Here is a 14,382-nt window from a genome sequence, read left to right as displayed (position 1 = left end):
CTCTCTTAAGGAACAGAACACACTAACAGTTAAGATTTAAAATGTAAAAGGAGTGAACACTGAAGCCTGCCTGACTGTTAGACGCATTTATGAAGAGGTTAGATGTTAGGTGCAGTTTTAAGAATGCTACTGTCTTTGCCAGTGACCACCCTTCCCAGCTCCCTTTTGTTCCATCTGGCTAAGCTCTGGGATAGCTACCGCCAGCCCTGACCCAGCTTCTCTTTCTACCCACCTTTGCTCCAGGAGAGGGTCTCGTTACCAGCCCACTCCCAAGACCCTTGAGTCTGTGGATAAAAGGCCCGCACATAACTCTGTTACCTTTTAACTTGCCTACTAACACAATTGCTGGGCACAGATACCTCATGCCTAGAAAAGAGTGCCCTAACCAACGTATTATCTCCGTTTCTCTTCCTGCCCTAATCTCAGTGGCTCGTTCCGTCTAGTCCCGGCCAAATGTCGTTGGCACCCTCCCACAGTGGAGGCTGCAGGCCCTAGCTTCCTGGAGACCTTACATGATTGGTGCATTCTTCTCATTCCAAAGCATCTTAGAAAAGCCCCTTCTCCCCTTCCCTGAGTCTCCTTTTCCTCTGGGGACCCAGAAGTCCCACCTGTACTTTCCGCCCAGCAATTGGCTTCTGGCCTTTATAGACAAATGAAGAACCAGTTAGGGAACTAGACCTTAGTATCAGAACCTCGCCTTACAGTTAGGCCCACTTGCAAACAGGCAAAGAACTCACAGATATTTGAGGGATGACCTTAGAACAGACAGAAAGGCTTCCTCACTGGTCTGAAGGCCAAGTGGGAGCAGCAGATGAGGTGAGGCGGTGGCAAGACTGCCAGCTACTGTCCTAACCACCTTCCCTGCTTCTTCTTAGCTACAGACCTGTCCTTTGGTCAGGACACATGGATGCCCAGTCGAAGGGCATCAGCACAGTTCTGTGTGGCCACAGGACTGAGCTCTAGCCAAGAGGATACTGAACGGTACTTCGAAAAGGCTCTTTGGGCTTTTTGTTTTTTGGGGATTTTTTTTTGTTGTTTGAAAAAAATTTTTCTTTACTTCTTTTAAGTGTGTGCACATCTGCTGGTGAGCATGTATTTGTGCCTGTGCTTGCAGGTGTCTAGAAGCTGGAGAGGCCGTCCGTCCTCTCTGCAGTTACAGTAGGTTGCGAGGCACAATTCTGGTCCTCTGCAGGAGTACCAACGTGATTCTAGCTAGCTTAAACCACCAACCTGATATGGTCAAGAGTCCCCTGAGAAGGGAGGTTAATTTGAGGTCAGATCAGATTGGCCTGTAGCCATGTCTGCTGGGGATTGCCCTGATTATTAACAGACATAGCAGAGTCCAGTTACCTCTGGGCAGCCCGGTTCTTTGGGTAGGTGGTCCTGCACTGTATGAGAAACCTAGTCACACCAGAGCCCATGGGTGGCCAGTAAGCAGTCCTGCTCCACAGGGAGGCTTCACGATCCTGCTGGATTTTCTGCCCTCACATTACTCTGTGATCACCTGTGACCTGGAATGTAAGTCCAGTGGATCTTTTGTCCGCTAAGCTTTTGTCTTTGTCATTGGTGTATGTCACAGTGACAGAGTCAAAGTAGTACATGCTCTTAACCATTAAGTCATGTCTTCTGCCCCAAGATTTAAGAAGAGAGAGGAAAAAAACTAGACTCCCAGTTAATTCCCTCCTATAACACCATCAGCTGTTGTGGCCCAGGAGATGGACTCAGGGCTGGAGGTCCCCATGGTGGAGAGCAGGCTCCTGGGTTCCGAGGACAACAGCGAGGAGCTGGCACATATATTCGGGCTTCTGCTCTTCTCTTTCACGAGAAGGTGGAAGGGGAAGGAAATATGTACTTCCTTGTTACATTTGGTGAAAGGGGAAACGCTCAGATGGCCTCCATGAAATTCCCTCCGGGAATGCTACCTAACACAGTGGACTGTGCACAAGACTTCTAAACATCAAACTCACACTCAACAAAGGATCTCACTTCAGATTCTGTCATCTGTGTGTCCCCGCTCCTGGTATTAAATTTACTAGCTCTCACCGGCTCTAGCTCTGTCGCTTCAAGTTTGAACAGTGTCCCCAACGCTCAAAAAACATACACTGTAAAAGTCAGTTCTCAGGATGGGGTAAAAGTTCACCCGTAGATTGTGGAATGCCACTTGAATCCAATCCAAAGAAAAACGATAATTTAATCAAACAGGTAAAGAAAATGCCATATAAAAATATAAACAAGAAGAGGAAGAAAATATCTTTCCTACATCTGCCCTGGATCTGAGTCCCCAAAAAAGCCCCTTCGGAATCCACAACTGCTGAGAAGTGAACTCTGACACCAAACTGCCTGGGTTCAAATCCCAGCGTTCCATCTCCAGCTGTGTGACCGTTAGCAACTGGTTAACCCTCCAGAGCCACACGTGTCCTGCTTGTAACACGAGGATGCTGACTTAAACGGTCTGGGAGGCTGAAGTACAGACGACGTAGTTACTGTGATAAAGCTGTTACTGATGCTCATATGTCTGGGTCCTGAGTCACTGCCTCTGTCACCTTTCTGCGCAGGACTCAGCATCGAGAGACACAGGTGCACAAGCAGGGGTCTAGACTGGCAATGCCGTTTACCTGGATTATTCCGATCACCAGCCAGATAGTGGTAGCCACAGCGTATCTCAAAATGCGACTGTAAGGAGCGGCGTAGTCTGACAGGCTTCTAGAAAGGCTTGAGGATGGATCCATTAACGCTAAGTTTTTGAATCCCACAACCTGAGGAAAAAGGGAAAAATGAGAATTTAAACAGACATAGAAAGGGAAAAGTTTCTAGACTGAAACTGAAATACTTTTCTCTACCTGCCTTGAAACACTGGCTTGCAAGCAGTGGGAAACAGACACAAACCAAGCCTCAATCTACCAATAAATTAAACAAACAAGTAATTCACGAATATTTAACACAGGAACTATACTAGATATTTCAAAACAATACATTCCAAAATGCCTTCCAAGCATCTTCTTATATAAATAAAGCTGTACTTAAATAAATCTGATGGGTACATTACACTGACTGCCATGTCTCTTCCCCATGTAAAATCAAACAAAGAGTTTGAAAATTTTTATAGTTAAGGTTCCTATAAAATTTTATTTACTCTAGTGTTTTGCAAAGTTAACTGCAGAATCATGCAATACCTTTTCAAGTTCACCAAATATTCAAATTCCATTATTTATTTATTTGAAGTGGGGTCTCCTTAACCTAGGCGAGGGTGGAACTTGCTATGTACAGGCTCATGACCTTTGACCTCGAATCTTTTTTTTTTTTTTTTTGTGGTGTTGCTTTGTTTTCAGTGGTGGACACATTGTTGTCACTGACTAGTGAAGAACAGATGTGCTTCTGTTAACTTTACCATGAAAAGTGGCCTATAATGAGCAACTGTGACATCATGCAAGCTTGTATCCTCTCACAATATCATACGTCATGGTTTGAAAGTACAACCCCAAGCATGTGCTGGAAACTGACTCCTCAGTGACAGTGTAAAGTGAGAATCATAAGGAGAGGGTGAAGACAGGAGGACTCCGCCCTTAAGAGCAGAACAATGGGCACAGTAAATCAGGCTTGGGCCGGCAAGGTGGATGACCTTGAATTCCTGATTCTCTTCTGCTTCTTTGAAGATTGGGGATTACAGTCCTGCACTACCACACCTGACTTCATCAAACAGTATTAAAACAAAACAAAACAAAACACAAAACACTGCTTACCAAAAAGATAAGTATGTGAAGCAAGAGAAGTGTTGAGTAGCTTAATTTAGTCATTCTATAATAGATATGTACACTGACAAATCAAATCATGCCGTGTAGTATAAACATATAATCTGTGTGGAGGGAGATGCTGGAGAGTGAACCTAGGGCCTCTTGGACGCTGAGTAATCGCCTTATTATTGAGCTATGTCCTCCCACACAACATGCCCCACTTCCTATAACTGTTTGGAGACAAAGTCTCACTAAATTGCCCAGGCTGGCCTTGAACTTATTCTCAAGGCCAGGCAGGCCTTGAACTTGTGACCCTCTCGCTTCAAATTCCCAAGGAGAAAATGCACAACAGTGCAGAAGTGCTCCTGATGCAGGAGAGAATACAGATCATAAAGAAGGGAAGCTTTGGAAAGTATATGGATGGGATCACCTGAAAGCTACTAAAACCAATCTGTAACGAGCAACACAGGTATTTTATAGAAGTTTACCAGGAATTCTGCTGCAGGTCACAAAAGCTACTCCCTAAAGCCAGAATTCATGGAGACACAAGGTAGAGTGGTGGTACCTAGGGCTGCAGGGAAGCGAACTGGGGATTGTGAACTGTTGCATAGGAACAAAGAAGGCAGATGTGGTGAGAATCTGTTACAATGTGGATGTTCCTATACCACTGAGCTTCACATTTGAAAGTGGTTCTGATGAGCGACCTTTTAAGGCCCCATCACAGCATATCTAAGTTTTGCTTTTGTTTGTTTTATAGGAAGGATAAGGGGGGATGTAAAAGACATTTCCTTATGCTGTTTTGCCAACAATGCTTCACCACAGAAAGCTGCTGCACGGTCTGAGAAATCACTGGAGATGACACTGATGCAGTGCTAATGGGCCTCACCACATGGTTCTGTGACAGTTCATACCTCCAAGAAGAAGAGCGTGGTAAGTACTTGAAAGAGTGGATTGATTTTTCTCACAGTCTGAATCTCGTTCCATTCATTTGCCACAAAATACGTTCTCCATATGCTCACGGGAACAGTGGCACTCCGCACACCGCCCTCACCTGGGAAGGAAGGGCGGCCATGTGAGTAAAAGCCTTTCCCCTGAGTGCCGCGGGCAGCTAGAGAATTGATTATGGCACAATGACTTCAGTTACCTTCAACAGCTTTGAGAACTTTTCCTTTCGGCCGTTCCCAATCAATAAAGAATATATCTATGGTAATCTGGGATACGAGCTTATGCAAAAATTGTAGAGCCTAAAAATAACATACAACAAAACACTTGAAAAGAATCGTCACTCGAAGAGTAATTATAAAGCTACATATTCTTTACAAAGCAGTGTGACCACAAGAGCACATCTATACCAAGTGAATTGAACTGCCACGCACCTGTTAATTCACCTTCTTTTTTCTTTTTTCCCTTAAAATAGAATCATGAAAAAAAGAAGAGATATCCTCCTTCCCTGTCTGCTATAAAACCTTTGCATAAACAATTCCCTTCCTCTAGGCACTGCACATTATCTGACTTCTTTATACAAACGGTAACTTGTGAAGCCCTGTGGAAGCAGTAGATGCCCCTGCTGTCTTTTCTTCTCTGGAACTGAGCTAGAAAGCAGTGTGTTGTTGAGACATACTTCTCTCAGCTACAGGGACAGTCCATCCAAACTGAGTTCTCACCCCGGGGGCATTTCTGACCAAGGGATAAAAATCCAAGTACAGGATGAGAACTTTGTTGAAGATTCCTTTCTCAGTGCGTAAAGCAGACACCACTTCCAAAAGCCAGTGGGATGCGGTCTACCAGACGTGTGTGAGCAGCCGTCAGCCACAAGGGTGAGGACAGCTCGAGGGGTGGTTGCCACAGGAAGATGAGGAGGAAAGGTTCATACTAATTTCTACAACCTCAACACATCACCAGGCTTAGCTTTTAATCCTCATTAACAAAGAGACAAAATCCACCATGGGAAGTATTTCATCCATTATGATTTTAAACAAAAAGTTAAGCTTGAAATATTTTGTTAAATTAGCTGTAAATCATGATTGCTAATGCAAATTTATAACTTTTTTGAAGCCATGATTTAAGGTATAACTTTAAATGGGCACATTTATGAATAAAGGCACATTTCCTACCTAAAATAAAATAACTGATGCTTTCTTTCAAAATCAAAACGACTTTACACCAAAAATTTTAAATGAATTTGAAAGACTGGGCTGTAGCAGGCTTTTGAAATTGGTAACCTGTCCTTTGACACATACCTTCATAGCAAAGGCACACCCCACATAAGTAACGAAACGCTCTTCCTGAACCGGCATTGGCAGCAAAACAGAGACAGACTTCTGTGCCTGCAGTAACAACCACACAAGGCATTACTACACAATGTATAAACAAAGGAAGCACACACAGCAAACAGTATTGTCCTCCATAAACGGGACACCAAGCGTGGGGGCTGGGGGATTAGCACCTGTCTCAATGGGTTTGAACAGAAATAGGTTTCTTATAAAAGCTGCTTACTAGTATTCAGATATTGATATTTAGGTTAAATTCAAAAACTCACTCACTTTGAAGAAAATAAGCCAATAAAGCCCTGTCCCCACGGTGATGATGAAAAACACATTGGCCAGGTCACCAGCGTAGTACAGCAGGAATTTCATAACTGTCTGCAATGTGAAGAGAATTACGATTGCTAAAGGTTCCACTTGTTACCTGCTTATTACATTTATTTCTGCTAAAAAAAATGAACAGGAAATATAAGCTCTATTTCACGTTCATCATATATAAAATAGGAATAATAAAAGTACTACTTTTAAGAACTTAAAGAATAAAAATATTTCTCTCTCTCTCTCTCTCTCTGTGTGTGTGTGTGTGTGTGTGTGTGTGTGTGTACGCGCGCGCGTGAGCATGAGTGTATGTGAGGGCATGCGTGTGTGTATGTGCGATCTGTGTGCATAAGTGTTATGTACCGTGGAATGTATTTATGTAGAGGTCAAAGGACAACCGTATGGGTCAGTTCTCTCCTCCTACCTCTATGTATATTCCAGGTGTAGAATATGCTGAGGGTTATGCATGAGGGATGACAAATGACTTTAGGACTCACGGAATGCAGGTCACTGGTTACCACAGCCACATGGGTGAGCCTCAGTGTGGCACAGCCCAGAGGCCCATGTGTCCCGAGGAGGTCATGCAGTTATGCAGGTCTACTCTACTTGCTGCTCTCATGCCCCTCTCAATCTAAGAGTCATGTGAAAACTCTAAGGGGGCTTCTAGCCCCTCACTGGGCAATGTCTCTGGCTCCCACAATATTAATGCTTGATCTCTTTCAGGCATTGCTGCTGGAGCAGATTGGTGATTCAATGACTGCTCTAGAGAAGAACTTAGGGACATACATTGTCAGCAATGACCACCACCCTTAGAAAACATTTTGAAAAATAAAGCTGTTAGTGAAGCTAGGTTGAAATGTTTTTACTCCTGTCTCTGATGTAAAAATTCTTTAGGGAACAATTTGAAGTTTAGAGAGACACACTCTTACTAGTTAAATAGGGACCTTTTATGGTCAGAGAACAAGAAAAATGGCATCACTGGCTGACGTGACGCTGGTGATAATTGATTCCTTATACCCATTTTTGCCCTCAGCTTCCTGGTATGATTTATTAAGATTTGCTGATGAGTAGATATGCATTCTGAGGACTGAAAGTAGATATGACTGATTTTTGTCTAAAAGTTTACATTTATGATTCTTTTGAGATTCTTACAAGATTACTTTTAAAGAGTAATAAATAATTACTTCTTTCTTTGTAACTGCAAATTGCTCCCTGCCATTAAGAGGAACTGGCTGAGAAAACTACCTTGCTTGTTCACATTTTATTAATCTATAACAAGTTGCTTACATGGGTTTGGGGGATAATTTGTTTTCTTTATTTGTATGACTTACTGTTATTTCTTGTAAAGGTATTGGGGAACACACTTTTTTCTTAACCATTTATTAGAAGAAAACTAAAATGTAATCACATTGTAATTTTATGCTTGAAAGATTTTTCCGGGATGTACGAGCTACGTAAGAAAGAATAAAGTGCGAGGGCTGGAGCGCCCATCAAGTAGGGATATATATATGTATGAGAAACACTTATAATAGGTATAAACACTAAAAATAGGTATAAGGAATCTGGGTGTGTGTTAGAACTTGCTCCATCCAACATTTGTGTGTATTTATGTAGATATGTGTAAAATACTTGGAGCCTGCTTGCTGGAGCATGTTCTAACTATTCTATGTGTAAATGTGTATATGTTTGTCTATAGGTCTGTATACATACAAGTATGTATACATGTATGTGTGTATGAAGTTATTGGACTATGCCTTTTGTTTTATCCATTCTGTGTTTGTGTGTGTGTGTGTGTATATATATATATATATATATATATATATATATATATCTGTCTGTATGTTTGTATTTATATATGGATTTTCTCTCTTTTCTTCTCTTACTCACCACCTCCAAGTAGTTAAGAGTCCATAGTTTTTCTGCTGGCCACAGGGAATGCTAGCCCCAGTAAATTAAGATTTGTTCCCTCAGAGAAAAGTCTGCTGAGTAACTTTTTTTCTTTTCTTTTATTGGATATTTTTTTAATTTACTTTAAATGTTAATAATGTTCTCTTTTTCAATTTCCCCTCCAGAAACCTGCTATCCCATCCCGCCCCCCATGCTTCTATGAGGGTGTTCCCTCACTTACCCACCCACTCCCTCCCATCTCCCTGCCCTGATATTCCCATACACTGAGACATCAGGCCTTCACAGGACCAAGGGCCTCTCTTCCATTGATGCCCCACAAAGCCATCCTCTGCTACATATGCGGCTGGAGACATATGTCCATCCCTGTATACTCTTGGGATGCTGGTTTAGTCCCTAGGAACCCTGGAGGGTCTGGTTGGTTGATATTGTTATTCTTCTTATGGGGTTGCAAACCCCTTCAGCTATTTCAGTCCTTTCTCTAACTCCTCCATTGAGGACTCTATTCTCAGTCCAATGGTTGGCTGTGAGCATCCACCTCTGTATTTGTCATGCTCTGGCAGAGCCTCCCAGGAGACAGCTATATCAGGCTCCTGTGAGCATGCACCTCTTGGCATCCCCAACATTATCTGAGTTTGTGAGTACATGTGGGATGGATCCCCATGTGTGGCAATCTCTGGATGGCCTTTCCTTCGGTCTCTGCTCCACACTTTGTCTCTGTATTTCCTCCCATGAATATTTTTGTAACCCTTTCTAAGAAGGTCTGAAGCATCATACTTTGGTCTTCCTTCCTCTTGAGCTTCATGTGGTTTGTGAATTGTATCTTGGGTATTCCTAGATTTTGGGCTTATCCACTTATCAATGAATGCATACCATGTGTGTTCTTTTGTGACTGGGTTACCTCACTCAGGATACTTTCAAGTTCCATCTATTTGCCTAAGGATTTCATGAAGTCAGTCTTTTTGATAACTGAGTAGAATTTCATTGTGTAAATGTACCACATGTTCTGTATCCATTCCTCTGTTGAAGGGCATCTGTGTTCTTTTCAGCTTCTGGCTATTATAAATAAGGCTGCTATGAACATAGTGGGGCATGTGTCCTTGTTACATGTTTGAGCATCTTTGGGTATGTGCCCAGGAGTGGTTTGGCTGGGTCCTCAGGTAGTACTATGTCTAATTTTCTGAGAAACCACTAGACTGCTTTCCAGAGTGGTTGTACCAGCTTGCAATCCCACCAACAGTGGGGGAGTGTTCCTCTTTCTCCGCATCTTAGACAGCATCTGCTGTTACCTGAGTTTTTGATATTAGCCATTCTGACTTGTGTGAGGTGGTTCTCAGAGTTGATTTGGATTTCCCTGACGACTAAGGATGTTGAACATTTCTTTAGGTGCTTCTTGGCTATTCAAGATCCTCAGTTGAGAATTCCGTTTAGCTCTGTAGCCCCCACGCCACCCAATCCCTTTATTAAAGGGTTATTTGATTCTCTGGAGTCGAACTTCTTGAGTTCTTTGTTTATGTTGGATATTAGTCCTCTATTGGATGTAGAATTAGTAAAGATATTTTCCCAATCTGTTGTTGCCACTTTGTCCTAATGGCAGTGTCCTTTGCTTTACAGAAGCTTTGCAATTTTATGAGGTCCCATTTGTAAATTATTGATCTTAGAGCATAAGCCATTGGTGTTCTGTTAAGGAAATTTCCTCCTGTGCCCATATATTTGAGGCTCTTCCCTACTTTCTCTTCTATTAGTTTCAGTTTATCTGGTTTTATGTGGAGGTCCTTGATCCATTTGTACTTCAACTTTGTGCAAGACAATGAGAATGGGTCAATTTGCATTCTTCTACATGCTGATCTCTAGTTGAACCAGCACCATTTGTTGAAAAATGCTGTCTTTTATCCACTGGATGGTTTTGGCTCCTGTGTCAAGGAGCAAGTGACCATAGGTGTGTGGGTTCACTTCTGGGTCTTCAATTCTATTCCATAGATCTACCATCCTGTCTCTATACCAATACCATATAATTTTTTTTATCATGGTTGCTCTGTAATACAGCTTGAAGTCAGGGATGGTGATTCCCCCAGAAGTTCTTTTATTGTTGAGAATAGTTTTTGCTATCTTGCGTTTTTTGTTATTCCCAATGAATTCACAAATTGCTCTTTCTAACTCTAGGAAGAATTGAGTTGGAATTTTGATGGGGATTGAATCTGTAGAATGCTTTTGGCAAGATGGCAATTTTTACTATATTAATCCTGCCAATCTATGAGCATGGAAGATCTTTCCATCTTTTGAGATCTTCTTCAATTTCTTTCTTCAGAGATTTGAAGTTCTTGTCATACAGATCTTTCACTTGCTTGGTTAGAATCACCCCAAAGTATTTTATATTATTTGTGACTATTGTGAAGAGTGTTGTTTCCCTAATTTCTTTCTCAGCCTGTTTATCCTTAGAGTAGAGGAAGGCTACTGATTTGTTTGAGTTAATTTTATATCCAGTCACTTTGCTGAAGTTGTTTATCAGCTGTAGGAATTTTCTGGTGGAATTTTTTTGGGGTCACTTAAGTATACTATCATATCATCTGCAAATAGTGATATTTTGACTTCTTCCATTCCAATTTGTATCCCTTTGACCTCCTTTCCTTGTTTGATTGCTCTGGCTAGGACTTCGAATACTATGTTGAATAAGTATGGAGAGAGTATGCAGCCTTGTCTTGTCCCTGATTTTAATGGGATTGCTTCAAGTTTCTCTCCATTTAGTTTAGTGTTAGCTACTGGTTTGCTGTATATGGCTTTTAGTATGGTTAGGTATGGGCCTTGAATTTCTATTCTTTCCAGGACTTTTACCATGAAGGGGTGTTAAATTTTGTCAAATGCTTTCTCAGCATCTAATGAAATGATCATGTTTCTTTTTTTTTTTGAGTTTGTTTATATAGTAGATTACGTTGATGGATGGATTTCCATATATTGAACCATCCCGGAATCCCTGGGATGAAGCCTACTTGATCATGATTGATGATTATTTTGATATATTCTTGGATTCTTTTGGGAGAATGATTTTTTGAATTTCCTCAGAATCTGTTGTTATATCTCCTTGTTCATTTCTGATTTTGTTAATTTGGATGCTGTCTCTGTGCCCTCTGGTTAGTCTGGCTAAGGGTTTATCTATCTTGTTGATTTTCTCAAGGAACCGGCTCCTGGTTTTGTTGATTCTTTGTATAGTCCTTTTTGTTTCAAGTTGGTTGATTTCAGCTCTGAGTTTGATTATTTCCTGCCTTCTACTCCTCTTGGGTGTATTTGCTTCTTTTTGTTCTAGAGCTTTTAGGTGTGCTATCAAGCTGCTAATGTATGCTCTCTTCAGTTTCTTTTTGAAGGCACTCAGAGCTATGAGTTTTCCTCTCAGCACTGCTTTCATTGTGTCCCATAAGTTTGGGTATGTTGTGCCTTCATTTTCATTAAATTCTAAAAAGTCTTTAATTTCTTTCTTTATTTCTTCCTTGACCAAGTTATCACTGAGTAGAGCGTTGTTCAACTTCCAATGTATATGTGGGTTTTCTGTTGTTTTTGTTGTTATTGAAGACCAGTCTTAATTCATGGTGATCTGATAGGATGCATGGGATAATTTCAGTCTTTTTGTATTTGTTTGGTCAGTTTTGGAGAAGGTACCACGAGGTGCTGAGAAGGTATATTCTTTTGTTTTAGGATGAAATGTTTTATAGATATCTGTTAAATCCATTTGGTTCATAACTTCTGTTAGTTTCCCTGTGTCTCTGTTTAGTTTCTGTTTCCAAGATCTGTACATGGATGAGAGTGGGGTATTTAAGTCACCCACTATTATTGTGTGAGGTACAATGTGTGCTTTGAGCTTTAGTAAAGTTTCTTTTATGACTGTGGGTGCCCTTGCATTTGCAGCATAGATATTCAGGATTGAGAGTTCATCTTGGTGGAGTTTTCCTTTGATGAATATGAAGTGTCCTGCCTTATCTTTTTTGATAACCTTTGATTCAAAGTCAATTTTAGTTGATATTAGAATGGGTACTCCAGCTTGTTTCTTGGGACCATTTGCTTGGAAAAAAATTTCCCAGTTTTTTACTCTGAGGAAGTTTCTGTATTTGTCAGTAAGGAGTGTTTCCTGTATGCAGCAACATGCTGGATTCTCTTTACATATCCAGTCTGTTAGTTTATGTCTTTTTATTGGGGAATTGAGAGATATTAAGGAATGATTGTTGTTTCCTGTTACTTTTGTTGTTAGAGGTGGAATTATGTTTGTGTTGCTGTCTTGTTTTGGGTTAGTTGACAGATTACTTTCTTTTTCTAGGGTGTAGTTTCCTTCCTGTGTTGGGGTTTTACATCTATTATTTTTTGTAGGGCTGGATTTGTGGAAATATACTGTGTAAATTTGGTTTTGCCATGGAATATCTTTGGTTTTTCCATCTATGGTAATTGAGAGCTTTGGTAGATATAATAACCACGAAAACTGGCATTTGTGTTCTCTTAGGGTCTGTATGACATTTGTCCAGGATCTTCTAGCTTTCATAGTCTCTGGTGAGAAGTCTGGTGTGATTCTGCTAGGTCTGCCTTTATATGTTACTTGACCTTTTCCCCTTCCTGCTTTTAATATTCTTTCTTTGTTTTGTGCATTTGGTGTTTTGACTATTATGTGACAGGAGGTGTTTCTTTTCTGGTCCAATCTATTTGGAGTTCTGTAGGCTTCTTGTATGTTTATGGGCATCTCTTTCTTTAGGTTAGGGAAGTTTTCTTCTATAATTTTCTTGCCCATTTAAGTTGGGAGTCTTTGCTCTCTTCTATACTTATTATCCTTAGCTTTGATCTTCTCATTGTGTCCTGGATTTCCTGGATGTTTTGGGCTAGGAACTTTCTGTTTTTGCATTTTACATTATCTTTGATGGTTGTGTCAATGTTTTCTATGGTATCTTCTGCCCCTGAGATTCTCTCTTCTATCTCTTGTATTCTGTTGGTGATGCTTGCGTATGACTCCTGATCTCTTTCCTAGGTTTCCTATCTCCAGGTTTGTCTCCTTTTGTGATTTCTTTAATGTTTCTATTTCCATTTTTAGATCCTGCATTGTTTTGTTCAATCCCTTCACCTGTCTGGTTGTGTTTTCCTGTAATTCTCTAAGGGATTTTTAAGGGTTCTACCCTTTACCTCTTTAAGGGCTTCTACCTGTTTACCTGTGTTGTCCTGTATTTCTTTAAGAGAGTTATTTATGTCCTTCTTAAAGTTGTCTAACATCATCATGAGATGTGATTTTAAATCAGAATCTTGCTTCTCCATTGTGTTGGGGTGTCCAGGACTTGCTGTAGTGGGAGAGCTGGATTCTGAAGATGCCAAGTGGACTTGGTTTCAGTTGCTTAGCTTCTTGCATTTGCCTCTCGCCATCTGGTTGTCTCTGGTGTAGCTGGTCTTCCTGTCTCTGACAGTGGCTTGACCCTCCTGTTTGTCAGCATTCTTGGGAGATGAGTTCTCTCCCAGCAGGATCCGGGCACAGAGAGCTGTCACACAGGGTCAGCTCTGAGTGCAGACGGAAACTCAAAGGACCCTGTCCCAGACTGCTACTTGGTTCCTGAAGGCTCCAGGTGGGTCCCTCAGAGCAGAAGTGGTGGTCCTTCCTGAGCTCTAGGTGTGTCAGCACTCCTAGGAGACTAGATCTCTCCCAGTGAGATCTGAGTACAGAGAGCTGTGGCCCTGAGTAACTTTTCTAATCACTAGCTTTGGCAGCAGCCCCTGTAGGTATCTGGATCTACCCTGATCAGAGGCTCTAAGCACTGATCCCCCTGTGAATTCCTGCCACAGATTACCCACCATGTGGCTACCAAAGCTGGTCTTTGGCAAGAACTCAAGTCTGCCTGTGTGGCAAGTACCTTAACTGAGATTTTTTTTATTGGTCCATGAATATTATTATGTCTTATTTATTGATGGATTTATCTATTTTTTATTATTTTAGCATTATGCGTGCATGTGTGCATGTGCAGGTGCCAGCAGAATTCAGAAGAGGACATCAGATCCTCTGTAGCTAGAGTTACAGGTGATTTTTGAGCTGTTCAACATGGATGCTGGGAATTGAGCTTGGGTCCTCTGTAAGAGCAGTATAGACTTTTAATCACTGGGCTTCTCCAGCCCACTGAGTATTACCCTAACAATAGTAACACAGTGCGTAC

General features: G+C 41.3%; 1 protein-coding gene across 1 annotated transcript in view; it reads right to left on the bottom strand.

Annotated features, from left to right (window-relative positions):
• Positions 1–14,382, bottom strand: part of Tmem67 (transmembrane protein 67) — a 54,044-nt gene that overhangs the window by 7,212 nt on the left and 32,450 nt on the right. Inside the window, exons 17-21 of the mRNA XM_032905782.1 lie at positions 6,275–6,373; positions 5,972–6,058; positions 4,876–4,975; positions 4,643–4,782; positions 2,616–2,756 (exon numbers count right to left, since the gene is read on the bottom strand). Coding sequence (XP_032761673.1) covers positions 2,616–2,756; positions 4,643–4,782; positions 4,876–4,975; positions 5,972–6,058; positions 6,275–6,373 — 567 coding nt within the window. The remainder of the gene's footprint in view (positions 1–2,615; positions 2,757–4,642; positions 4,783–4,875; positions 4,976–5,971; positions 6,059–6,274; positions 6,374–14,382) is intronic.

Source organism: Rattus rattus, chromosome 1, assembly GCF_011064425.1.
Source record: "Rattus rattus isolate New Zealand chromosome 1, Rrattus_CSIRO_v1, whole genome shotgun sequence".
Lineage (NCBI taxonomy): Eukaryota > Metazoa > Chordata > Mammalia > Rodentia > Muridae > Rattus > Rattus rattus.
Note: the sequence above shows the minus strand (reverse complement) of the source record. Positions and strands in the feature narration are given on the sequence as shown.